The 27,795-nt window shown below is 43.7% G+C and overlaps 1 protein-coding gene across 1 annotated transcript in view; it reads left to right on the top strand.

The window, feature by feature from the left end:
• The window catches only part of LOC137519343 (protein C-mannosyl-transferase DPY19L1-like), a 214,938-nt gene that overhangs the window by 156,085 nt on the left and 31,058 nt on the right, over positions 1-27,795 (top strand). Inside the window, exon 5 of the mRNA XM_068238293.1 lies at positions 73-210. Within this exon, the coding sequence (XP_068094394.1) occupies positions 73-210 (138 nt within the window). The remainder of the gene's footprint in view (positions 1-72; positions 211-27,795) is intronic.

The raw sequence follows: 27,795 nt of genomic DNA on the forward strand, positions 1-27,795 counted from the left end.
ATGACACTTAATTGTGATCGTTTTAATAAGGTTCTTGTGTATTTTTTTTAATTTTTTTTTTTATTTCCACAGGGCCTTTATTATTCGTACTTCAAATCCATTATTGAAGCTCCATCCTTCTTTTCGGGTTTGCATCTAATAATGCATGACAATATTACCGAATACCCAAGCATGATAAATACTTTGCAAAGATTTAATCTCTATCCTGAGGTAAAGTAATTCTTTGTTTATGCTGTGTAGAAGCTCATGTTTAGTGCATGCACTATGCATCCTGTACTCCAGTCACAATCTGTAAATTAGTTTATGTAAAAGATGAGCTAGTGCAGAAGTGTTCTCACCAGGCTCTTTTTTTAGCCAGGTGTTCCACCTGACTAATTTTGGTGAGTACCCGGCTGTCTTCGGCTTGCCTCCTCATCTTTCTTCAGTGCTGTAAGCAGCGTTTTACTGACCCTGCATTCTCTCGTTGCACCCCTCCCAGCTACTTTTTCATGCCACCCGAAGGGGAAAAAAATTGGGGCTGTGCAGTAAGCACATTGTGCTCAAAACCCTCTCTTGGAGAAGTTCCAAAGCGTTTCTGTCACTGTGTGCATTGTACACGTGTAAGGACTGTTGCCTGTGGGGATCAAGTCTAAATCCCTCTGGTGAAGGCTCAGGGCTGAGTACTGTACAGAAGCATCACTAACCTGTAGGACATGTTCTTTTGCTACAGAGAGGGGAAGGACTACTGTGCACTGCAAAATGACTCAGCCCCCACTTGGACAATATGATTTGGCATAAGGACCGCTGTGGACCTGCTAGATTCTTGACCTATGCAGATGTTTCTTGGCTGAGAACTCACTATTGTGTCTTTATTGCAGTACCAATTTACTGTATGTTTATCTGTAATTTTTTATTTTTTAGTTAGTGTTTAATTGAAGTTTTTGCTGTACTTTAATAATGCAATCTATTCAACGCCCATTGAATAGCATTGCTATCATTCATCACATAATCTAAAGAAAAAAAAAAGTGTAAATACACAACTCCTATATCAAAAGCATTCCAAGACGAAGCACGCAATTTGGGCCTTGGCAGCTGCTGGGTAGTTTGGGCGCCACATAGACTACAATGTTAATTGTGGCTATACAACAGGGAGAGGTGGCAGTGCTTCCTAAGACAGGCTGCATCTGAATGACTAGCAGCTTAGATGTGCAAAGCCTAATTATAGGCAGGATACACAACTTGCATTCAAAACAGATGCACCAAAATTAACATAATGGAGGATGGTGGCTTCCAAAAACGGTTTGCATGCAGTGTGTTCTGTACTAGACCCTTCCACCACGATGAGGTCATACTTCAAAGAACCCGATAATCAAGTTTAATCGCTAAGCACAATTGGGTCATGCCTGGAATTGGGTTTGGCACAAACGAGAGCTCACATGGGAAGATGTAAAACAGCAATAAATGGTTATCCAGAACAAATGAGACAGAAATAATGACAGTTTAACAGGGATGTAGTGCATGGAAAAATAAAAAAAATAGCAGCTTTAAACAGAGTATGACACAGGAGACTGGAGCACAATAGCAGCAGGTTCAACGTGATCAGGTACGCTGTAAGATACAAGTGTTCTAATCCACAGTCTAAAGGGAGCAATCGCCCACCAACGGCTACAGTCCTTTAGGGGGGGGGTGGAGGGGGCACTGTATAGAATTCACAAGGCTGACAGCAGAGAGGAAGAAAAGAGGGTTCCTATGCCTAGCGGTCCTGGTGGAGATGTCCTGAAATCTCCCAGATGGGAGCCGACTGAAGAAGCGGTGGCTTGGATGTGAGGGATAATTTACAATCCTCTGTGCTCTGGAGGTTATTCTGGTGTTCTACAGGAGGTTAAGCGGTGGGAGGGGTTTCCCGATGATTCACTCCACTGACCTGATGACCCTCTGTAGCCTGTATCTGGCACTGTTCGAGAAACCAGCATACCATACCAGAATGGATGAGCAGAGGACAGATTATACGGTGGTAGTGTACAAGCTTCACAGAAGCAAGACTATGGTAAAAAACAAGAAAAGGACGGGAAGAGAAGCTGGGAGCCCAATCTGGTGTAGTATGTTGAGTAATGGTGATGGTTCAAAATGTAATTCTATGATGTTATACTCACAAAATTGGGTTGCGAACCAAGCAACCACTTCGTGTGCATGCGGGGAAGTACCGTCCCCGCTCGGTCTTATCCAAATCTGGTCGCAGCTCCTTCAAAAGATCCACTTGCCAAAGTGGTAACCCCTAGCTTAGGGTAAAACGTCAGAACAAAATGAAGTAGGAGGCGCCCGTAGTATATTTGTATTGTGATTTTAAGTTGTAGATAGGTAGCCACACGAGTAGCGGATAGAGATAGTAAAAGATTATAGTAATAAATAAACAAATAAATAGGATAACGGATGGTCCTACCTTATGAAAGTAGTCACTCCGCTATATGGTATAAAAAGTAAAAAACTTTATTGGGCACTTTTGATTGACAACACGTTTCGCGGAAAAACAACCGCTTCCTCAGGTCGAGTACCGTGCCTTTGAAAAAAGCATATAAATACACACAGGGCACTTAGAACAAACTTACTGTTGCATTTACATATTAAAACATGATGAATAAGAGTGAGCATAAAAAAAGGAGCATAGTAAGATATTACAAATATAAGAAAACGCATGCATATATTAGTGGCCAATCGGCCAACAAAGAATAATAAATAATTAGGATAATCATCATAAAAAATATATAAATAAATAAATAAAAAATCACTATCCTAGTATCAGGCAAAATGGCTGGTATTATCGTGATACGATTGTCTGCCCTACGATATATTTATCTTTAGGCATGAGTATACATAGTGACAAAATGAACGCAGTTTGCAAATAAATATAGACATAACCATTATGTAAAATATAGAGACTGGCTGGGAGGGACAGGGGGAGAGGTGTATGTAAAGTAGTATATTAAGGCTGAAGGGGTGCTAGTATAGCAGGGGATGGGATGGATCTGGGTAGTATATGAGGAGCCTGTATGTAGCCTAGCAGGCATAGAAGTCTATGGGCAGAGGCCAGGGAAGTAGAGCAAGGGAGGTTATTTTAGGAGCATAAATAGTTGCACGAGGTACTATATTAGGAGCACAAATTGTTTTTGGGAGACTGCTGAAATATAGAGGGAATGGGGTATGCGTAATGGGACTCTAAAAGTATAAATATAAAGAATATATGTGTAAAAGGATAAGGATAAAAAGTTCACTACACGCCATGATAATGAGTAAGGAAGGAGGCTTACCTCGTAACAATTGTAAGTTATCCTAGGCACCTGTGAAACGGGCGCTTGTGACGGAGGTAGTTTAAATAACCCTCTGAACATTCCTGACGGTTGTGAGGAAACTCGAGTGGGTCCATACAGAGCGCGAGACGTCACCGCGCTAGCCGTAGTGTGTGACGTCACTGGGGGGTCGGGTCGCGTGATGGGGGATGCCAGAACTAGGCACTAGGGCGGCGCTGCGTGATGCGCATGACGTCAACGCATCAAAAGCGGCGCGTGACGTCGTGGAGATAGTATAACCGCTTGATGGGGATTGGGACATGCCCAGGAGAGGAGAAAAAGAGGCGTCATCATGGTTAGCTGGCTGGTGACGTAGTCTGACCTGCTGGTGGACGGCAGGGAGCCGGAAGTATAATGTTACTGGGTGTGCGAGGGGACTAACTACGCACATCTTCCATTTTATTGAAGCCTCTTTAGGGAATTAATAAATTTGAATGAGATACAGTAATAATGCAATACCAATTGGAGACACAAATATAAGAAGGAGTTGGATATACACAAACATATATGCACACAAGTACAACAGGTTCTCAATATAAACAGTAGCCTATGTACACTTAATGAAGGTATATTGTATGCGGAGTGGGTAATGAAGTGCTGCTGCTCTTATGGGGTAAGGAGTTTGTTAGTGTCACGGTTTTAACTGTTAGGGGGGGGGGGAGGGGGAAGGAATAGATGGAAGAGGGAAAGGAAAATGGGGGAGGGGGGAGAAGAAAGATGGAAACCTAGAGAGGGAAAAGGGGGGGGGAGAACGGGGAAGGATATTGGCCCCAGATAGGTATATGGGAGCGTTCCTACTGATAGGGGAAGATAGGCTGGGGATGAGGGGTATAAGGCAAGGGTCCTATGTCCTGTCCCATATTGTGGGACAGGTGAAGGAAGAGCAATGGATACTTGTACATAGGGAGTGTAAAATCTAGACCAGGGTTCCTGGGACTAAAAAGTTGTTAATATCGAGATAACCTGAAGTATATGTAATCTCTATATAGCAGGGTAGATAAAACACGGGGAGGGTAAATGTGTGCAGGCATAGCCTATGAGGATTAAGGAACAGAAAGGGTGAAGGTGGATGAGATCTCCTCAGAGGTTGTGTTCTAGACAAATATTAAGCCCTTCTAGTTGTAAGGTTCCCAATCTGAAGATCCAGTACATCTCTCTGCTTCTTAGGTTTCCGGTTCTATTGTGGGCGGTTTCTGGGATCTGTTCGATTGGACAGATAGTAGTTCCTTCATGGTTACAGTTGTGTGTTCGTTTGAAATGTCTGGACAAACCGTGTTTCAGGTATCCGTTTGCAATATTTCTTCTATGTTGGCCCCATCTAGTGTGGAGCTGTTGAGTGGTGCGGCCTATATACTTTAATCCGCAAGGGCATGTAATTAAGTAAATTATAAAGTTGCTGGCACAGTTCATATTTTGGTTGATTGAATGTGTCACTCCGGTGACTCTTGAGCTGAAGCTTGTAGTGTACTGATTGATTCTTTCACAGCATAGACATCTTGGCTGTTGGCACTGAGTGACATGGCCCTGCATTTGCCCTACTGTTTCTGTTTGTTCTACTGTATCTTCATTGTTTTTTACACCCCAGACTCCGAGACACTCTAAACAGACCCGCCCCACTGACGATCTCCTCACCCCTAAGACCATTAAAGAGGTTGGCCCCATGCTCAGAAAGCGAGGACGTAGAGGCGGCAAAAAGAAGAAATCGAAAAGTGTCACTATAGAACCGAGTCTACCATCCGAGGAACCACAACTCAAGTCTATTTTCAACTTATCAACCCACAACCTAACAGCAGTAGACGAACAAGTACTTAACCACCCTGGCGTTCTATTAAGATCGCCAGGGCAACTGCATGAGGGTTTTTTTTAAATAAAAAAAAAAATATTTCATGCAGCCAACTGAAAGTTGGCTGCATGAAAGCCCACTAGATGGCGCTCCGGAGGCGTTCTTCTGATCGCCTCCGGCGCCCAGAATAAACAAGGAAGGCCGCAATGAGCGGCCTTCCTTGTTTTGCTTAGATCGTCGCCATAGCGACGAGCGGAGTGACGTCATGGACGTCAGCCGACGTCCTGACGTCTGCCGCCTCCGATCCAGCCCTTAGCGCTGGCCGGAACTATTTGTTCCGGCTGCGCAGGGCTCAGGCGGCTGGGGGGACCCTCTTTCGCCGCTGCTCGCGGCGGATCGCCGCAGAGCGGCGGCGATCGGGCAGCACACGCGGCTGGCAAAGTGCCGGCTGCGTGTGCTGCTCTTTATTTCATGTAAATCGGCCCAGCAGGGCCTGAGCGGCACCCTCTGGCGGTAATGGACGAGCTGAGCTCGTCCATACCGCTAAGGTGGTTAAGAGAGGATTGTCTTTCTGCCCAACAAAGAAGGCCAATCTATATGAACTCTTTGTCGACCTCAATGCTTTTATTAGAAAACTAACACTTAAAAGGTATTACGCTACTAAACAACTGCAGGCACAAAAAAATACCCGAGACCAACAGCTTTCGCCAATAATACCCAACTCTGAAGAACTAACTGCAAGCGTCTACATCGACCAAGAAGAGCTGGCCTTAGAGAAGTATATTTATACGAATTTAAAGATAAAGTCCAGGTTCTACCCGACTACCCATAAAGGACCATATGTGCAGGCGTTCTACAAACAGGTCATGGAGGACCTGAACAATATGGATACAAAAATTGATAAAAGAAACCTTACGAAAAAAGAATTAGCTGTGAAAAATCTTGAATCTAATCGGGATCTGATAATAAGAGCAGCAGACAGAGGGGGAATTGTTCTGATGAACAAAACTGACTACCTTGGAGAAGCAAAAAGAATACTAGAGGATGAAGATTACTACAGAGTACTATATACTGACCCGACCAAGGATTATATGAAGTAGCTAACAAATCTTACTAAATGGGCTTATGAAGAAAATATCATCAGTAAACAAGAAAAGGATTTTATTCTAATCCCCGACCCGGCCACAGCTTACTTCTACCACCTACCTAAAATTCATAAATCCATAATAAATCCACCTGGGCGACCAATTATAGCTGGAATGGAATCACTCACTTCTCATTTATCGGAACTTATTGACCAACACCTTCAACCTCATGTAAAAAGACTCCCATCATACCTAAAGGACTCCACTCATCTCCTTTCTGAACTGACCAATATCCAGTGGCAAGAGAGCTTTAAGTGGCTAACCCTGGACGTCTCGGCCTTGTATTCTAATATACATCACAAAATGGGACTAGGAGCAGCTTGGCACTATCTATTACAAGATCAAGTAATGCCACTCAAACAAAAATATTTTTTGATTCATGCCATTTCATTCACATTAACCCATAACTATTTCAGATTCCTAGACACTATCTATTTACAAACAAGAGGAACCGCGATGGGGACGAATTATGCTCCAAGTTACGCTAACCTTACCATGGGACTGTTTGAGGAACTTGTACTAGGCCCAGGAAACCCCTTTACAACCAATATCGTCATGTATAAGAGATACATTGACGATTTGATCTTAATATGGGACGGAGATGAAGACTCTATAACAAGATTCTGTGGATATATGAATAACAACGATTGGGGCCTCATGTTCACATCAAACCACAGCAGTAGTCAGATTGAATATTTAGACCTAACCCTCTACCATGAAGGAACAACAATTAAATCAAGAAACTTCTTCAAAACAGTTGATGCCAACTCCTATATTCACTACAAGAGTTGCCACCATAAACCGTGGAAGAAAAACATCCCCTACGGCCAGTTCCTTAGGATCCGGAAGAACTGCAGCGACACCAAAACTTTCGATCAACAAACGAAAATACTTACCAACAAATTTGCGGCTAGACAATACCCCAGTAATCTAGTAAAGGAAGCGAGGAAAAAAGCTAGACATACTGATAGAAGTACCCTGATTAATAGAAGAGACTGTGATAATAAATACAATAATAAAGAAGGAAACAACGTGACAAGTTTTATTACCGGGTTCTCCAGCAAACACAAGGAAATCAAAGAAGTTCTTACAAAATCATGGCCACTGCTACAAATGGACCCCATACTTAGAACAGATATAACAGAGAAACCGAGGGTAGTTTTTCGCAGAGCAAAAACCTTGAAAAATATATTGGCCCCCAGCCGCATAAAAAACAATGAAGATACAGTAGAACGAACAGAAACAGTAGGGCAAATGCAGGGCCATGTAACTCAGTGCCAACAGCCAAGATGTCTATGCTGTGAAAGAATCAATCAATACACTACAAGCTTCAGCTTAAGAGTCACCGGAGTGACACATTCAATCAACCAAAATATTAACTGTGCCAGCAACTTTATAATTTACTTAATTACATGCCCTTGCGGATTACAGTATATAGGCCGCACCACTCAACAGCTCCGCACTAGATGGGGCCAACATAGAAGTAATATTTTAAACAGATACCTGAAACACGGTTTGTCCAGACATTTCAAACGAACACACAACTGTAACCATGAAGGAACTACTATCTGTCCAATCGAACAGATCCCAGAAACCGCCCACAATAGAACCGGAAAACTAAGAAGCAGAGAGATGTACTGGATCTTCAGATTGGGAACCTTACAACCAGAAGGGCTTAATATCTGTCTAGAACACAACCTCTGAGGAGATCTTATCCACCTTCGCCCTTTCTGTTCCTCCATCCCCATAGGCTATGCCTGCACACATTTACCCTCCCCGTGTGTTATCTACCCTGCTATATAGAGATTACATATACTTCAGGTTATCTCGATATTAACAACTTTTTAGTCCCAGGAACCCTGGTCTAGATTTTACACTCCCTATGTACAAGTATCCACTGCTCTCCCTTCACCTGTTCCACAATATGGGACAGGACATAGGACACTTTCCTTATACCCCTCATCCCCAGCCTACCTTCCCCTATCAGTAGGAACGCTCCCATATACCTGCTCCCATATACCTATCTGGGGCCAATATCCTTCCCCGTTCTTCCCCCCCCCCCTTTTCCCTCTCTAGGTTTCCATCTTTCTTCTCCCCCCCCCCCCTCCCCCCCCATTTTCCTTTCCCTCTTCCATCTATTCCTTCCCCCCCCTCCCCCCCCTCTAACGGTTAAAACCGTGACACTAACAAACTCCTTACCCCATAAGAGCAGCAGCACTTCATTACCCACTCCGCATACAATATACCTTCATTAAGTATACATAGGCTACTGTTTATATTGAGAACCTGTTGTACTTGTGTGTATATATGTATGTGTATATCCAACTCCTTCTTATATTTGTGTCTCCAATTGGTATTGCATTATTACTGTATCTCATTCAAATTTATTAATTTCCTAAAGAGGCTTCAATAAAATGGAAGTTGTGCGTAGTTAGTCCCCTCGCACACCCATTAACATTATACTTCCGGCTCCCTGCCGTCCACCAGCAGGTCAGACTACGTCACCAGCCAGCTAACCATGGTGACGCCTCTTTTTCTCCTCTCCTGGGCATGTCCCAATCCCCATCAAGCGGTTATACTATCTCCACGACGTCACGCGCCGCTTTTGACGCGTTGACGTCATGCGCATCACGCAGCGCCGCCCTAGTGCCTAGTTTGGCATCCCCCATCACGCGACCCGACCCCCCAGTGACGTCACACACTACGGCTAGCGCGGTGACGTCTCGCGCTCTGTATGGACCCACCCGAGTTTCCTCCCACCGTCAGGAATGTTCAGAGGGTTATTTAAACTACCTCCGTCACAAGCGCCCGTTTCACAGGCACCTAGGATAACCTACAATTGTTACGAGGTAAGCCTCCTTCCTTACTCATTATCATGGCGTGTAGTGAACTTTTTATCCTTATCCTTTTACACATATATTCTTTATATTTATACTTAGAGTCCCATTACGCATACCCCATTCCCTCTATATTTCAGCAGTCTCCCAAAAACTATTTGTGCTCCTAATATAGCACCCCGTGCAACTATTTATGCTCCTAAAATAACCTCCCTTGCTCTACTTCCCTGGCCTCTGCCCATAGCAGACTTCTATGCCTGCTAGGCTACATACAGGCTCCTCATATACTACCCAGATCCATCCCATCCCCTGCTATACTAGCACCCCTTCAGCCTTAATATACTACTTTACATACACCGCTCTCCCTGTCCCTCCCAGCCAGTTTCTATATTTTACATATTGGTTATGTCTATATTTATTTGCAAACTGCGTTCATTTTGTCACTATGTATACTCATGCCTCATTATAAATATATCGTAGGGCAGACAATCGTATCACGATAATACCAGCCATTTTGCCTGATACTGGGATAGTGATTTTTTATTTATTTATTTATATATATTTTATGATGATTATCCTAATTATTTATTATTCTTTGTTGGCCGATTGGCCACTAATATATGCATGCGTTTTCTTATATTTGTAATATCTTACTATGCTCCTTTTTTATGCTCACTCTTATTCATCATGTTTTAATATGTAAATGCAACAGTAAGTTTGTTCTAAGTGCCCTGTGTGTATTTATATGCTTTTTTCAAAGGCACGGTACTCGACCTGAGGAAGCGGTTGTTTTTCCGCGAAACGCGTTGTCAATCAAAAGTGCCCAATAAAGTTTTTTACTTTTTATACCATATAGCGGAGTGACTACTTTCATAAGGTAGGACCATCCGTTATCCTATTTATTTGTTTATTTATTACTATATTCTTTTACTATCTCTATCCGCTACTCGTGTGGCTACCTATCTACAACTTAAAATCACAATACAAATATACTACGGGCGCCTCCTACTTCATTTTGTTCTGAAGCTTCACATAAGCTCCTGAGCCATACCAAACTTCCTCTGTTGGCAAAGGAAGAATAGTCTTTGCTGGGCCTTCCTCTGGGTAGTAGCAGTGTTTGTCTTCCAGCTCAGGCTATTGATGTGTGTTCCTTTCCTTGTATTGAAGGGCATCCACGGCTATAATTATTAGGTAAGTCCTGGAAGAGTTGATCCAGGGATTTATTTATTATTTTTCTTTTAATTATCATGATTTTATTTACATTTTTTTCTGGTTAGACTTGATGATTGATTGTATTTTTTCAACCAAATGAACTATGTAACTATCAAAGTTAAAGAAAATCTGTAATGAAAAAACATCCCCTGGGGGTACCCACCTCGGGTGGGGAAAGCCTCCGGATCGTATTGAGTCTTCCCCCCGTCCTTCTCGGTCGTGGCGAAAATCCTCCCGGAGCGGCGGCGATGTAAATATTTACCTCCGTGGCTCTAGTGCAGGCGCAGTATCCACTCTTCCCACGGAGATAGGTGGAAATAGCCGATCTCCGTCGGGCCGCTCTACTGCGCAGGTGCAAGTCACCTGCGCATTAGAGTGGACCCGATGGAGATCGGCTATTTCCGTCTATCTCCGTCAGAAGAGCCGAAACAGCACCCCCACTGGAGCCTGGAAAGGTAAATATTGAACAGGCTGTCGGGCCGGCTTTGAAGGGCTGTAGCGAGACCCCCGTGGGACAGAGGACAGGGGAAGCCTCATTAGGATCCTGAGGCTTCCCCCTCCCGAGGGGAGTACCCCCCCAGGGGACATTTTCATTGTTACAGTGTCTCTTTAATTAAAATGCTAAATGCCACACTAGCAAATTGCAATTAGCCTTACTAGCAAATGGCAATACAAAGACTTTTTTCATCTTTTCATTTTTTATGTTTAGAAAATATAACATTTACAGAGAACAATTTTACCTGTAGGCATTACTATGGAGTTCTGTGCCCAGCATCCAGCATACAGAAACCGTCCTCACTGGCTGTAATCCTGTGACAGAAATGTCTTCAGAATAATGGACAGCAGAAATATAGCATCAAATAGTGTGTAAATAACTCATCAGCTGTTCCTGTCTCTGTCTGCTCCACACAGTGTAAAGTAAACAGTGTACAACCAGGAAGAGCTCCTTCTGAATGGTGGGTGTGTAAAAGATATTAGAAATGGAGAAATTCTCTCCCAGTTTGTAGGCCTCGGGTCTACCTGGAAACAGTATGCATGCATGAAGGAGAGACTATCACACCAGGAAGCAGACTGTATGATGCTCTGACTCCTGTTCGGGAAGAGCTTTTATTAAGCTTATGACGTAGTTTAACCACTTTACCACCACGTGTACGTGTATCTACGCCCCTTTGAACACCCTTCGACCACCAGGGGCGTAGATACACGTACCCCGCACCGCTTACCACGCTCCCGCGCTTGTGCACACCGCCGCCCGCTCGCCCAGAGATCAATGAACGGGAAAAACCATTCCCGTTCGTTGATCTAAGCCCCCAACAATGATCGTCTGCTTCTATGAGAAGCAGCGCGATCATTGTGAAAAAAAAAGTTTCCTAGCCTCCCTGAACTTCCTGCAAGCGTACTTCCTACGCTTGCAGGACGCATTTACATGACTGTGGCCATCTTGTGGCCAAATAGTAAAACTACAGTCATAAGCATTTTTCATATACAAATACATTATTTTTCATCAACTCCCACACTCCCCAATTGTTACCATTTTTTGTTTTTGTAAGAAAAAAAAAATTACAAAAAAAAACAAACAAAAAAAAACCCATAAATAGTTACCTTAGGGACTGAACTCTCAAAATATTTATATCAAGCGGGTATAACACTGTTACTTTATAAACTATGGGCTTGTAATTAGGGATGGACGCAAAACTGAAAAATTGCACCTTTATTTCCAAATAAAATATTGGCGCCAAACATTGTGAAAGGGACATAATTTAAACGGTGTAATAACCGGGACAAATGGGCACTTTTCATGGATTTTAATTACAGTAGCATGCATTATTTAAAAACTAATGGCTGAAAACTGAAAAAAAAATTCCTACATTTTTTCCTATTTTCCCATTAAAACACATTTAGAATAAAATAATTCTTGGCATAATGTCCCACCTAAAGAAAGCCTAATTGATGGTGAAAAAAACAAGATCTAGTTCATTTCTTTTTTTAAAGATTCTTTTATTTAGAATTGTTTTTCAAAATATAAACAGAGAATAAACAGTCAAATACAAAGAGTAATATCAAAGCACGAAAATGTCATAGCATGCATGGTAACACTGGGATACCCAATAGCAGTTAACATTTAACGGTGAGAATAGGTACAATAACATCCTTATGAGAAAAATAGCATGGTCCAGCCGCTGGCCTGCGCGGCTATGAGCGATCTTGTTAAGTACCTAAGATAAAATATAGGCAACGATAGGTTATAGCATGTATCTAAACTCTGGTGGGAACATCCATTATCCTCCGAGCTGTAAGAGGCAGGTAGCCCTGAGCCCAATGGGAACACACATCAGGAGCTACCTGGGAGCTTCATCATAGAGGAAGGGAGTGGACATAACCCCTATTATATAACCAGAACTTGGTGTTGCCAAGCTAAGCTTAGGTGTGAGATGTTGATATAGAAAGGACAGATAGTCCCTATGGAGGGTAGGTATCTAGGTATCCCCTTAGGCTTTTAGGATATAAGAGGTATCCATGACCGTAAGAAAGTATCTAAGAAGTAGGAAGAGAGAAATAACAAGATAGGGAAAGAAGGAATAGAAGTTAGAGAGCATGTCAGGAGATCCCCCCAAGAACCAGCCCACTCCCCCCGAACGCCAATGGGGTAGGAATATGAGTACCGGATGGGAACTACCACGAAAGAGGGTAGATTGGTTTCCTGTGTTCCCAGTTTGCAGGCAAGTAAGGTCTCCCCGCATGTTTTATGTAGCGCCCTGGGAATGCACAAGGGAACGATAGTGTTCAGACTCTTTGAACTCAAACCAGCCAAACCAAGTCTTCCAAAATTGTTCGTGTTTGTCGTGTATGGTTGCCGTGAGTTCTTCCATATATCTAGTTTGGTCCACTTCTCGTATCCACTCTATAATTGTAGGTGGATCCGGGGACTTCCACTTTTTGGCTATCAGTGCCCGGGCAGAATTCACTAGGTGTCGCGTGAGTGTTTTCTTGTATCTGCGGATTGACCAGTGATTGTGATGAAGCAGGAAGAAGGCTGGTGAGTCAGGTGGGTGAAAGTCTGTTATTTCCTGCATCATATCCCTTATGCCCTCCCAGAACCGAGTAATCTTACTGCAGGACCAGAAAATGTGCAATAATGATCCAATATCTTGCCCACATCTCCAACATAAAGGGGATGACCCCGGGAACATTCGATGTAGTCTAGTGGGTGTGAGGTACCACCTTGTAAGGATTTTATACCCTGATTCTTGAGTCTTGGATGAGATTGAGGATTTGTGGGAAAAGATAAGAATTTTCCCCCATTGTTTATCTGAGAATGTCAGACCCAGATCAAGTTCCCATTGCTCTTTGTATGTTGCTGTAGGTAAATCCTGATCATTTAGGAGAGAGTACATGAAAGAAATCATGCCTCGCATTGGGCCCTCCCCTTGACACGTTTGCTCAAATGGCGTCATAGGCCTGCTTAAGGCGGCTTTGGGGCCTTGGGACTGGATGTAATGTCTAAACTGCAGCCAGGACCAGTGGTCCAGTGTTGGAGAGTTAAGAGCCTGTCTTAAGTTTTGTAGAGTGATCCAGTCACCATCTTTTAATAAGCTTTGGGCGCGTAGATTGGGGCAATTACGCCATAGAGGGTAACTTTTAGGGGACAGGCCAGGGGGAAAACAAGGGTTGTCCAGGACAGGGAGCAGAGGAGAGGGCCAAGGCGATATGAGAGAACCCTGTCTAAATTTTGCAAGGGTCCTAAGTGTTTGAGAAATTAGAGATGCTGCCGGGTCTGACACCTTAAGCAGTGGGGCTGACCATGGGGAGAGCGCCAGATGTCCCTTCATTATTTCCTCCTCCATGCCCACCCATCGTTTGAGATGTGAGTGCCTGTGCCAATCTATAATTCTAATGAGAGTGGCAGCTGCATGATAGAGACGGGGATTTGGAACCGCCATGCCACCTAACTCTTTGGGAGCTGTTTGAAGGGAATATTTAATTCTTGGTTTCCGGCCACTCCAAATAAACCATGAGAAAGTTTGTGTAATTGCTTTGAAGTAATGGGAGGGAATGGCAATTGGTAAGGTTTGAAATAGATATAGTAGTCGGGGCATGATGGTCATTTTAATAATATTAGATCTCCCAAACCACGAAAAGTGCGGTTTATCCCATTGGCGTAGGTCTTGTTTAATACGTTCATGGGTAGGTATAAAGTTGGCTGTGAAAAGGTCTTTTGGGTTTGGGGTGATCTGCACTCCTAGATATTTCAGTGCCGTTTTGGGCCACTTAAAAGGGAAATTGGACTGGAGCGTAGCTTGTAAGTCTCTCGGGAGGAGAACTCCGAGTGCCTCGCTTTTGTCATAGTTAATGGACATATTGGATAAAGCGCCGTATCTTTTAAATTCTATTAAAAGGTTGGGAAGAGAGACATGTGGGTTGGTGAGATAGAATAACATGTCGTCTGCGTATGCAGCTACTTTATGTGGTGAGGATGATAAGGAAATACCGGTAACATCTGGATTGTTACGGATTGTGCACAGGAAGGGCTCCAGGGAGAGGGCAAAGATTAGGGGGGAGAGTGGGCACCCCTGTCTGGTCCCGTTCCGGATAGAGAACGTTTCGGACAGCACGCCATTGGCTCTTACTTTAGCATGTGGACCCGAATACAGTGCAAGTATCCTTTTTCGCATTTTGTCTCCCATACCCACATGTCTGAGGGTTTGGTCAATGAAGTCCCAGTCCACCCTATCAAATGCTTTTTCAGCGTCTGTGGATAATAGTAGGGTAGGAGTGGACCGGGACCTCACCCAGTGAAGGATATTTAACGTTCGAATTGTGTTGTCCCTTCCCGGTATGAAGCCCACCTGGTCAGGATGTACCAATTCTGGTAGGAATGGGGCCAGTCGATTAGCTATCATTTTTGCATAGAGCTTGAGGTCAACATTGAGGAGAGATATTGGTCTGTAGCTTTGGCATTGGGAAGGGTCTTTTCCTGGTTTAGGTAGGACTGATATGTGAGATTCCAACATCTGGGCTGGAAACCGACCCTGGTCAGGGGGCAGCTCGGAGATGGCATTAAATGCTTTCAACATGAAAGGCATTAGAACACATTGAAATTTTTTATAATATTCAGGGGAGTATCCATCCGGGCCAGGGGCTTTACCTGATGGGATATGTGACATAGCAGTGCTCAGCTCATCTTCCGTAAAGGGGTCTTCAAGGTCTTTAGATTGGGGATGTGTTAGGGTGGGCATACCTGAGTTCCGGATGTATTCGGCCGTTTCCGATCTACTGTTTGTACGTATGGGTCTACCCGTAGGGGGAGGGAGGTTATACAGACTGGAGTAATATTCTCGGAAGGCCCTAGATATATCCTCATACTTATGTAGCATTTTAGAGTGTTTGTTTTTGATTCCCGCAATATAGTTAGAAGTTTGTTGTGTTTTGAGGGCCCTAGCCAAAATAGAACTACACTTATTCCCGAACTCGTAAAACGTGCGTCGGCATCTTTCTGCTGCATATTTGGCTTTGTGAAATAGGAGGTTTTTGAGGATCTCCCTTTGTTTGGAGAGGTCCGATAGGGTTGCAGAGGTCAGATTTTGTTTATGTTGTAGTTCAAGATTTTTAATGGAGGATAGAGTGTCTTGTATCTCTTTCTCCCTTGCCCGTTTCCTCCTTGCTCCTTCTCTAATCAGCAGGCCTCGTGCAAAGCATTTATGAGTTTCCCATAATATGAGTGGCGATGTATCTTCCCTGTTGTTTATTTGGAAAAATTCTTCCAATTCACTTTTAAATTTTTGAAAAAATGCTTTGTCTTGGAGTAAAGCGTTGTTGAGGCGCCATGTGCTGGGGCCTTTTCTGCAGTTTCCTAAGGCGAGATCCACCGACACCGGTGCATGGTCTGATAGGGAGATGTTGCCAATTTCGGGTGAGGCAGAGACAGATAACAGATTGTGGGAAATAAATATATAGTCAATTCTAGAGTAGGAGTTATGGGGGAATGAGAAGAATGTATAATCTTTTTGGGAAGGGTTGTGTAGTCGCCAAACATCTATTAGTTGCATATCATGGAGAAGCGTTTTGCACTTATGTAGAAGCCGTCGAGAGATCGGAGACTTTTGAGAAGAGGAGTCCAGGGTAGGGTCAAGAGTTAGGTTAAGATCGCCCCCTATGACAATACTACCTTCCGCGAATGTGGATAATTTGGATAAAAAAGTCTGAAGGAAAGTGACCTGTAGGGAGTTGGGGGCGTAGTAGGAGCCAATTGTAATCTTTTGATTAAACACCGACCCTTTGATTAGGTTAAATCGACCCTTGGGGTCATTGTATTCTGCGGAGAGGAAAAAGGGGGTGTCTTTAGATATCAAGATGGCTGTCCCTTTTGTTTTAGTATCCTGCGGAGTGCTGTAATATGCATGTTTGTAATATTTGTTTAGCAATTTAGGTGGTTTGGGGCCTTTAAAATGAGTTTCTTGTAAACAGATGAAATTGGCTTTCTCTTTATGGCATAGGCTGAGGATAGAGGATCTCTTTTCGGGTACATTTAGCCCCTTGGCGTTCAGGGATAGCAGTTTAAGTGACTGCTGGAATGTGAACCAGTCCAGGACGGACCCCCTGACATATGGGAAGGGTAGAGGCTGGGGTAAGAGAAAGGGTAGTTAGAGGGAAGAGAGAAAGAATCAGAAATGAAAGTAGAGCAATGCGTGTAAGAAACCACGCCAAAGGCAAAGGTAATGTACAGACAGTACACAAATTACCTGTGGCCCACATAGTGGGCTATCTGTTGGGGTGTATTAACACTTCTTTACAGGAAATACCAAGCTTCCTGTATATGTGGCGATTGCCGTGGGGTAAGAGAGACCACACCCATGAAGGATGCGTGCCACCGAACCCCCGAATCACCCGTGCACCCTTTACTATAATTGAGTCTATCAGTAACAATTATAAACGTCAACCCTCTTATTCTCCCTTAGTAAGGAAGTAGTGGAGTACTGGGATATCTCCACATGAAAGTGCAAGAGATTTGTTCTCCCCTCCCTCCCCAAGGTCCAGCATTCCTCGTTGATCCATCTCCCTCAGCCCTGAGTTGGCACCTTATATCTTCCGAGTGCCCCTTGTACGTTCGTGATATATTGGATAAACTGCATTAGAAATATGAGATAATCAGCTACTCCCCCTTGCATCAAAGTTCTAGGGGTATTGCTAGTTTATCTATCCGAGACAGATGAGCCCCCTGAGGGATTCTGATGCCTGGCATCCCCCCTCCCCATCCCCCCATGCTAGGTACCCTGCTCCACGCCCCCCAGGCCGGTCAAAGCATCCCCCTCCCGGGAGGGGGACGCGGAAGTCCGTCATTGCATCCAAGGGGGGACCGGGAGGGCGGCAGCCGCACCCCGCCCCAGACCCGCCGGGGAGACAAGCAATAGATCCCCTGTAACAAGTGTATGCATGCCAAGTAGAGGCCCGGCACATGTCGCCCCCAGGCCCCATGTCCCCGAACCCCAGGGGGATGCTCTACCGCTGGAGTCACATCATAGGTAGCAGGAGAAGGGGGGGCCCAGCGACGGCCCGAGAGCACACGGCCACCACACCGCCGCCGCCACAGGAGATCCTAGATCCCGAGATAGGTTAATCCTCAAGAGGTAGTGAGTTCACGAGGTGATTTGAGGAAGTGGCGTGCAGCGGCCGGCAGCCCCGCGCCCCCCAGCCCCCGCCGGGCCCCCCGCAAGAACATGGGCCTCGCATTGTTAACCCAAAATGTGTGGGCAACATAGTTGTCATAGGGCAGGAAGGGTGGATCCCATCACTAACCGTCTATCATGTTCAGCATAACAGTTATATAGCATCAATCATTTTACCCTTCTAATCATATTATAAGCACAATATACATAACCTCATATAACTCATTTATATTAGAACTCAAGCACTCAGAAGACTGAAGATGTAAGGATCCAAAATGAGTGTAAAATGGCATTACAAGTCCAAAGGCCCGGGGGATCTGCAGGGGGTCGAAAACTAAGTCCAGCAGGGTCACCCGAGGGGGCCAGAACACGGCTCCAAAGGAGGTCGGGAAGTTCCTTGGTGAAAATAGCTGGTTTCTGGGTGAGGGGAGTAGTATGCAGCAAGTAAATGCCTTAATGTGTAAACCACATTCATGTGCATAACTGCTACGGGGGGAAACACACGAAAGCCAGGTGTAGCTGGGGGTAGAAAAATCACATAATATGATCAAATGTCAGATTGCGAGGTTAGCTGGAAGCCGGGTAATGTGAGGAGGGAAGAGTGTCAACAAAGCAGGGGACAGTCGTACTCACTCAGCCTTAACGGCGTGGCCCGCGTTTCTTCTGCGGGCGTGTAACCTCCAGTGAGTCCGGATCCCATTCGGGGAGTTCCACCGTGTCCATAGAGAAGGCTTTAAATAGATCAGGTAACTCGCCGGGGTGGCGCAGGCTGAAGGATTTGGATCCGTGCTTCATGACTAGCTGGAAAGGAAATCCCCAGAAGTATGTTGCTCCCATGTTTTGTAGAGCTTGAATCAAAGGCTTCAGGGCCCTGCGCTGTATCAGGGTGGATGGCGCCAAGTCTTGAAAAAAAAGTTTCCTAGCCTCCCTGAACTTCCTGCAAGCGTACTTCCTACGCTTGCAGGACGCATTTACATGACTGTGGCCATCTTGTGGCCAAATAGTAAAACTACAGTCATAAGCATTTTTCATATACAAATACATTATTTTTCATCAACTCCCACACTCCCCAATTGTTACCATTTTTTTTTTTTGTAAGAAAAAAAAAATTACAAAAAAAAAACAAACAAAAAAAAACCCATAAATAGTTACCTTAGGGACTGAACTCTCAAAATATTTATATCAAGCGGGTATAACACTGTTACTTTATAAACTATGGGCTTGTAATTAGGGATGGACGCAAAACTGAAAAATTGCACCTTTATTTCCAAATAAAATATTGGCGCCAAACATTGTGAAAGGGACATAATTTAAACGGTGTAATAACCGGGACAAATGGGCACTTTTCATGGATTTTAATTACAGTAGCATGCATTATTTAAAAACTAATGGCTGAAAACTGAAAAAAAAATTCCTAAATTTTTTCCTATTTTCCCATTACAACACATTTAGAATAAAATAATTCTTGGCATAATGTCCCACCTAAAGAAAGCCTAATTGATGGTGAAAAAAACAAGATCTAGTTCATTTCATTGCGATAAGTAATGATAAAGTTATAGACGAATGAATGGAAGGAGCGCTGATACGTGAAAATTGCTCTGGTGCCCCCTCAGTTGTGAAGTGGTTAATCACATGTTGATACAATGTATAAAAAATGGGTTGTATTATAAATGACATATTCCACATAAAAGGATAATTGCTGAATATGCTAGATCGGTGTTTCTCAACATTTTATTGGTATGTACCCCTTTTAAAACTCTGTACTCACTAAGTACCCCCTAGCAAAGTAACCATTATCACCAGTACCCCTTGACAAATATATATTTAATCGTAATACATGATAATTGGTTCTAAACAATGTATAAGCATTTACTATTGCCTTTAACTAGCTAAATCATGAATTTAGTGTTTAAATAGGATTTATCATTTTCTAAATTTGTTATTCTTGGTTAAGTATATCAAGCCCGAGTACCCCCTGCAACCATCAGAAGTACCCCCTGGGGTACGCGTACCACATGTTGGGAACCTAGGTGCTAGATTAATGTTAGAATGTCCATAGGTTAGTGAAATCTGCTGGTATAAGCATTCTTCTGGTTGAGTAATGTCTCGTATGCTGTCTTCTATGGCTGAACAATTTTCGGTTTTAAACCAAAATTCGTGATCAGGCCCAAGACGATCTTCAGATCGTCAAAGTAGCGGTTTTGCGGTGGTTTTCTGTCACTGGTACCTACACTGCTCACGGGCTCTTTCTCCTCCGCTCCCGGGCCCTGCCCTCTCCTCCTGTATGTTCCGATCCCATTCAGCATTTTGGCATTTTCACATCAGCCTCACCCACTAGATGGCGCCTGAGCTCGTGCATGTCACCAACAAATGTCACCACTGTTGGACTAGTCTTACCAAACAATCGAGAGAGAAAATTGCGCTCCACAGACAGTAGATATAACTCCAAAAAAAAAAACAGTACTTCTCACTTAGGGGATCACAGCAGATCAAGAGTCACCTTACTCCCAAATATAATCACACCAACAATGTAGCTGCGCTTCCAAGTCCTTATATCAATTAGATATGGACACCCTGTAAAATAAATTTAAAATGCACACATAGTGCCCAGTATTGTCTTTAAAAACACACACTTAACACTCCGTGTTGCAGTCCTGGGGGACGTACCACCACCTTAATTGGGATTAGATTTCCCCCCCCTTCGTGGATGCACTCACCGGAATCCCACTTGTTTCTTAGCGTATCACAGATTACTCTGTTAGACCACACCAGATGGCTTCCAGCTTGTAGTAAAAATATTTATTCCAACATAAGCCGCTTCAGACAGACTCTTTCCCTGGCCGCAGAACTCAGGGAGATACGTCCACACTTGGCTGGCCTCTACTCCTCCTACAGCGTCAGCGTGTTCTCCGGCTCCGCCCTACGTGTTTCATCATACATGACTCATTCAGGGGCACCTGATTACTGCTGCTTGGCCAGCAAGTGGATTACCTCAGCTTTTCCAGCTCCCAGTCCGACACTGAATGTCACATCCTCTGCTTGGAGCCCCGACTAGAAGAAAGTGCAGGAGGAATCAGTGCAGACTGGAGCCTGTGTGGGCCAAGGCAGGACGCGCAGCAGCAGCTTCACCTTCACCTTCCTTTATGTTCTCCTCCTCCCGTAGTGTGTCCAGTTAGTATGGGCTCTCCAGCCTCCTCCTCATACTGGGATTATTCCTCGGACTCCCCCAGGAGAGCAGCTCTACCTGTGTTTTCCAGTGCACTGTGAGATGCATGCATCTAATGCTGGAGAACATCCCCTCTGTGTCACTACAGACTTACTGTATATCCTGTAAAGTGGCTCATCCATGCCTCACTGCTGCTGCGGATGTGACTTGCTGGAACTTTTACTGTGACTTTTTCTTCTGTTCCAAGTGCTTGGGGGATGGGCAACACTAATCCAATGCAGCTCACTAACTGTTCACCCTGCCAGTTGTCATTGTGCTGCTGTTTTTTTTCTGTGAACTTTTTAAAAATTATTTTGTAATGCCTGGTACACACGATGCAACTTTCCATCAAATTGACGGTCAAATCAATTATTTCCGACAGTTCCGATCTGATTTCCAATCGTTTTTCTGATCAATTTTCCGATCACTTCTATACAAAAACTATTGGAAATCAGATTGGACTTCTTGGAAATAATTGATTTGACCGGCAATCTGATAGAATATTGAATCATTTATACCACACATAAAAAGTAGAAGCTGGTTACTGGTTTATTTTGTACACATATTCTTCAGTGGGTTTGCGTAGTAAAGCCCGGTGCACACTGTGCATATTTTCACTTCTGATCCTATTGCAGCGAGTGATCAGAACGATAATCAGATCTGAGATTGATTGGATTTTGAAGAAACCTAGCGTATGCACGTATGCAATTTTTTAAAATTACAGATCCCATTTCAGCAATTGGATATCAAAAGGGCATTTACTCGGAACACTATCCAATATTTTGATTGATATTTTCCAGCATGTCTGAAAAAGATTGTCTGGGGGGGGGGAGAGGGGGGAAACAAAGCTTGATTTGATAAAAATCTATTTTTACCTAAAATCGTTCAGGCCTACTGTCTTCTCATAGTCTTGTGATTGTCTGGTTCCATTAAACTGCAAGCTAAGCAGGATAAGAGATTTCTTCCAATCATAGGAATAGGAGTACAGATTGATATGATGCACATTTTGAAGGAAAATCAACTTTTTTGATGAACACCTGCAAATTATCAAGCATTATCTATCTATCTATCTGGTTATATATATAAACAAAATATTTCCCCACATTTTATTTAGTTATATTAGGTTACATACAGAGTGAGTGTGCGTAAGAGATGACATCAAATTATATCAACATCAGATGTAATTATGCAAATACAGGAATAAAGTACAGGTCCTTCTCTTCAGATCCTTTCTATGTAGCTGAAAAATATTTCTGCTGTTTTCATATGGGCAGGGGGCATAGAGACAAACAGTAAATCATTCCTCTGTAAATAATGGCAGGGAAGTGGCACCTCTCTACATGGCACAGCTCTTGCCCCAACGACGACTTTTCTTACAAAAAGCTGACGCACAAGGCATTTCTTTCACACAGGCTGTGATCAGAGACTTTTGAAAAGCTTTCGGATGTCACTGGCTGAAAGCCCTATAGGTATGTGGGGTTTACAGATTGGCAGTTTCTTTGATGGTTCCTCTTTAAGTATTCTTTTTCCTCATTTTAATCCCTTTTATTTTAATCTGTTGCTAAATTGTTCATTTTGTTACTTATAACATTTTTGTATATACCATAATAATCTATTTGCACTTCTTAATAATGTTAATGTTTTGAGTATTACAGTATAATGTTAATGTTTTGAGTATTACAGAACTTACCCTTACCCTTCTGAAGAAACTTTTACCCAGAGAACTGTATTGGATTAAAAAGATTAGGCTATTGTGATTTCACTTTCTTTCCTAGCTTAGACTTGATAGCAGGACATATCCCTCAAATAAGTGGTGTCAGTTTCCTGCTTAATTGTGCGTAGCAATTGTATGTGTGCACACCCCTCCTGGTCCATCAGTTAAGCCCAATCTCAGCTGTCTGGCATGTCGATTGGCACACAGACAATCCCGTGGATACAGAGTGTATTGAGAGACTTGAGCAGGCTGGCCAGTAGGGGGTGTGTGACACGATCTAGTAATGTTTTGTTGACAATGTCGCTCAGCTATTCCTAGGGCATTGATTCTGCACAGACAATTGTTGGTGAGGAAGTGTCCAGGACTGATGCAACAAGGGGGGGGGGGGGGGGGGGGGTCTGCAACGCTTGCCAAGAAAGGGGTAATAGACAAGACACTTCAAAAGCGGACTTTCATCTGTCTTCATATGGAAGCAGTGTCTCAAGTAGAACATGCTCATGGAAACTGGAGAGAAGCAGATAGGAAACTGTAGCACTGAGGAAATACCGGTTCCTGCCACTGTCTGCTTATGTCACATTATCAACCATCCATGCAGCATACATCAGAATCTTTTATCTCTCCCACATACCAAAAACATACAGATACATTAATTGGCTACCCCTAAATTGGCCCTAGACTGTGATACATACACTACACGATACATACATAGACATATAACTATAAGGATTCGATTGTGAGCCCTTCTGTCGGACAGTTAAGTGACAAAACTATATACTATGTACAGTGTAAGGTTGTGTTTAACATGGCAGCCATATTGTATCTCGTGGAAGCCATATTTTCACGTTTTCTGTCATGTGCATGCATGTTAAGAGGCCAGGCTGGCAACTGGCTTCAGGGTGTGCATTGGTCACCTGACTGGTGGAAACTGAATGCTAATGTGATTGTCTGTATGGCAGTGCGAAGTATATTAGCATTCAGTGCCTCTGGAAGCAGGGAGCTGCTAATTAGCGGCCATTTGGTGAAGGATAGTCTGTATCTGCATGGCTTTTGAACTCTGTGTCTATGTAGACAGCCCCATTGTCCCAATATACAAATCAGGACCAACTGAGTCTGGGAACTTCAAAGGCTAACAGAAAACCCTTGATCAGAAGTCTTTTGATGTGTGTGTTAAACTACAATTTTACCTGTGGAAATTAGATCTATGGGAAGATGGGAAATATCTGCAAAGTTCAAGGTGGGACAGGAAAGCTTTGAAATTGCATTAGTTTTGGGACTGAACATTAAATGCCCCAGGCAACAAATCGGGCTATAAGAGCCAGCAGAAGACCTTCACAAATCATCTTCTCCTGCAAGTAGCGCATAGCTAGAGATGATCCTGAGCGAATCAGAAAAATCGTGTCTTCTCACGACCAAGTTACACCTTGTGTTGGTAACGTTTATCCCCATTTTATTTTTATGCAAACTGTCTTGTGTATCTTTGTAACTTTTATCTTTGTGATTTTTACTTTCTTTCTGTAAATCTTTTTGTATATATTCTTGTCTGCACTGTTCCACTTTTTGGAATATTAAACATTTATTTAATAAACCTTACTTCTGATGTACTAACGGCCCATAGCCTGGAAGGAGACTGCAGTGTAATTTGCGTTACAAGTTTAGTGCCTGACTGTGCCTTGCTACTGTACAATTGTAGTGTGTGTGTGTGTGTGTGTGTGTGTGTGTGTGTGTGTGTGTGTGTGTGTGTGTGTGTAGCGTTCCCGTATTTGGCCTAAAGCGCAAAGCTGACCCAAATACAAAAACGCGGACTGCATGCAGGCCACTCGATAGCAGAGTGGGAATTGTTGAAGTGTCTAGCAGCAGCTAGTGGTGGCAGTGAGAAGTGTGTTGAGGGGTGACAGCCTTGTTGTAGCTTGAATAAGGCTGCTCCCCCTCTCGATCTGGTCAAACCTGCAGTCGGGAACCGTATCTGCAGGTGTGCCGCGGGCGGTTCCTGACATAATTGGCTGGCAGTGGTGGGAACGTTCAGTACATTAGTACGCAGTTCAGCTCTCTATTCTGAGTACTAAACGCTGGAAGCTGTTATAAGCGACTAGCCTACAGAAGGCTACTCTGTGATATATAAAAAAAATAGTAAAAATTCTGCACTAAGGTACACACTTGGCATTTTGCTTCGACCCCCCCCCCTTCGTTTTTTTTTTTTTTTTTGGCAATATGATGGCTCAGAAAGCAACCAGCTATGCCAGACAAAGCAGAGATATGCTTCTCAACCTGTGTGAGCACAGAGGCATCGAGACAGCGAGAAGCCAGACGAAGGAGCGGCTAGCGCTGACTCTCCAGGAGTATGATGAGGCAGAGCAAGCCCGTGCTCCAACGCCAGCAGATGCAGCTCACGACACACCAGATAATGAATCGCTCCCACCACAGGATGCAAGCGGAGACTATGTCCTGGATGATCCACCAAACATGGAGATGACATCTCTGGAAGCTGACCTACAGCTACTAGGCTCGGCTGATCCCGAACTGCACCTAAAGCTGATCCTGGAACATCGGCAAGCAGAGAGGGAAATACGACCAGCCAAGAGGGAACAAGCTGAGTGTCAACACCAGCTGGAGTTGGCTAAACTTCAGCAGCAGAACTGGTCTGCTGGACCCGCAGAACGTGAAGGTGAGCGAGTCCACAGAATCCCCTGGATAAGTTCCCCGCCATGGACAAGGACTCTGACATAGACACTTTCCTACAGGGGTTTGAAAGCACTTGTCGTCAGTATGGGGTGCCCCGAGAGCAGTGGGCAAGGTATCTCAAACCAGGGTTGAGAGGCAAGGCCCTGGATGCGTTTGTGAGTCTTCCCCAGGAGGAAGAAGCAGACTTTGAGGCAATTAAGCAAGCCGTCATTAAGGACACGTTCCTTGTTAAAGGACACTGGTTCCTCTGCTGCTTCAGGCATACAAAAGTTCCTGAGAGAGATTCCCCCTGCCTCACCAATGCTCTCCAAGATTGCAGCTGCAACCTCAGGTGCATCTCAGCCAGCCAGCACAGCTCTAAAGACGCTGGAGATGAGGGTGACAAGGTTCACAAGGGGATTCGCCTGACAAAGAACACTCTGTGCAAAGCTCCCAGCGTAATAAACAGGGGCCTAAAAAGCAGGCTGACGCAGCTGAAGTGGCAGACTTGCAAGACTATAGTATATTAAAACACTCCCAACTAAAGATGATTTGGAGCAGTTTGCAAGTAGGATTGAAAGATCATTCTGCAGAAAACATGACGAGCTCCATAAAGACATTTCAGCAATAGGCCACAGAGTGCTCCATTTGGAAGAGAGGGAGGATGACACTGGTACGAAGCTCACTGCCTTATGTGAGAAGATCAGCAAGCAGGGTAAACCAATAGACTCACTTCTATCACAGCTAGATGACTATGAGAATAGATCTAGAAGGCAAAATATCAGGATCAGGGGTTTGTCTGCCTTTGGCGACTAGAGCTGAGGATTTGAAGCCTACTCTCTTTGACATCTTTAATACAATCTTAAAGTGGATCTGAACTCTTGCACAGGACTGAATAAATATATAGCGGAAAGCACCCTGTATGTATTTAGAGTTTAGCCTGTTTACTCCCACTCATTTGTGTCTAATCACAAGTTGAAATCTGATTTATCCCCTGTGTCACATGACTGCCTATGGCAGATAAGGCCATTTGAAAGCACAGCAGGCTAACAATATGTCTGATTCAGGAAGTAGAAAGTGCAGATTTAGTTTAGGATTTTGTATCAAGTGTAACAAAGAAATGTTTTTGTTTAAAGGTGATTATGCTATTGCATATCTTTTAGAGCAGAGAGGGCATTCTGAGTTCAGGTCCACTTTAAAAAGGCCATCACAAACACCTATTGACATTGTGAGAGCTCACAGGTCTCTGGGGCCTAGGAATCCTGATGCAGACAGACCTAGAGATGTAATCTGCAGGCTGCTGCATTCTACTGATGTGTGACAAATAATGTCAGCAATGAGGGAACAGGACTATTGATTTTGATGGAGCTCATATCTCACTGTTCCCTGATATTTCTCGAAGAACACTCCTTCTGAGACGTGCAGTCAGACCAGTTTTGGAGGTTATCAGACAACAGGGAGGCACGTATAGGTGGGGCTATCCCTTTGCAATTGCTATGGTGAACGGCAGAACCGTTGTACTGCGCATCAAGGATGATCTTCCTAAATATCTCTGCTTTAAATCTCCCTGCAACAGACTTGTAGATTGTAGAACTGTGGCAGACACCACCGCTACCGCAAAGGGAAGGGTGGCAAACATCTAATAGGCGAAAGAGGAACATGGCTAGTTCACAGTCTCCTGATCATTCGACATCAAACTGAACTCTGTACCTTTTTTTTTTTTTTTTTTTTTTTTTTTTTTTTTTTTTTCCTGGTCCATTTACTCTACAACTTCCCCTTTTGACTTAGCTATATGCTACCATGTTCCCATGAACCTTATAATACTTGCTCTACTTATACAACATATGTATTGCACTTTCCACATTTCGATTTTAGTGACTTTTCTACAGTAAAAAAAAGAGAAAATCCTTCTTCGCATTTCCCATCTTAAGTGTTGCTATTTTGAAGCCAATCCTGATGTAATTTCCTCCTTTACTATCCTCTGCCTGATTTGCCTGCCCTTCACTATAGAAAGTGCATTGTCTCAGCATGAGAAAGGAGAGAAGAACATAGGTGTGGGAGGGGAAAGCAGGAGGAAAAGAGGCTTCAGACAATCAGGCTGCATTAGTTAAGTCTGAGGGGAAGTATAGTAGCAAAAAAGGACAACCCAGCCTGCCCTGCAACTTCCTTTTTGTGTACCGAATTTTGTGTGTACCAAATAAGAGTCAGGTAAACTGGGGAATGATCATTTATCAACAAGAAATAGTGATTTTAA

This window comes from Hyperolius riggenbachi, chromosome 5 (assembly GCF_040937935.1).
Source record: "Hyperolius riggenbachi isolate aHypRig1 chromosome 5, aHypRig1.pri, whole genome shotgun sequence".
In the NCBI taxonomy this organism is placed as follows: domain Eukaryota; kingdom Metazoa; phylum Chordata; class Amphibia; order Anura; family Hyperoliidae; genus Hyperolius; species Hyperolius riggenbachi.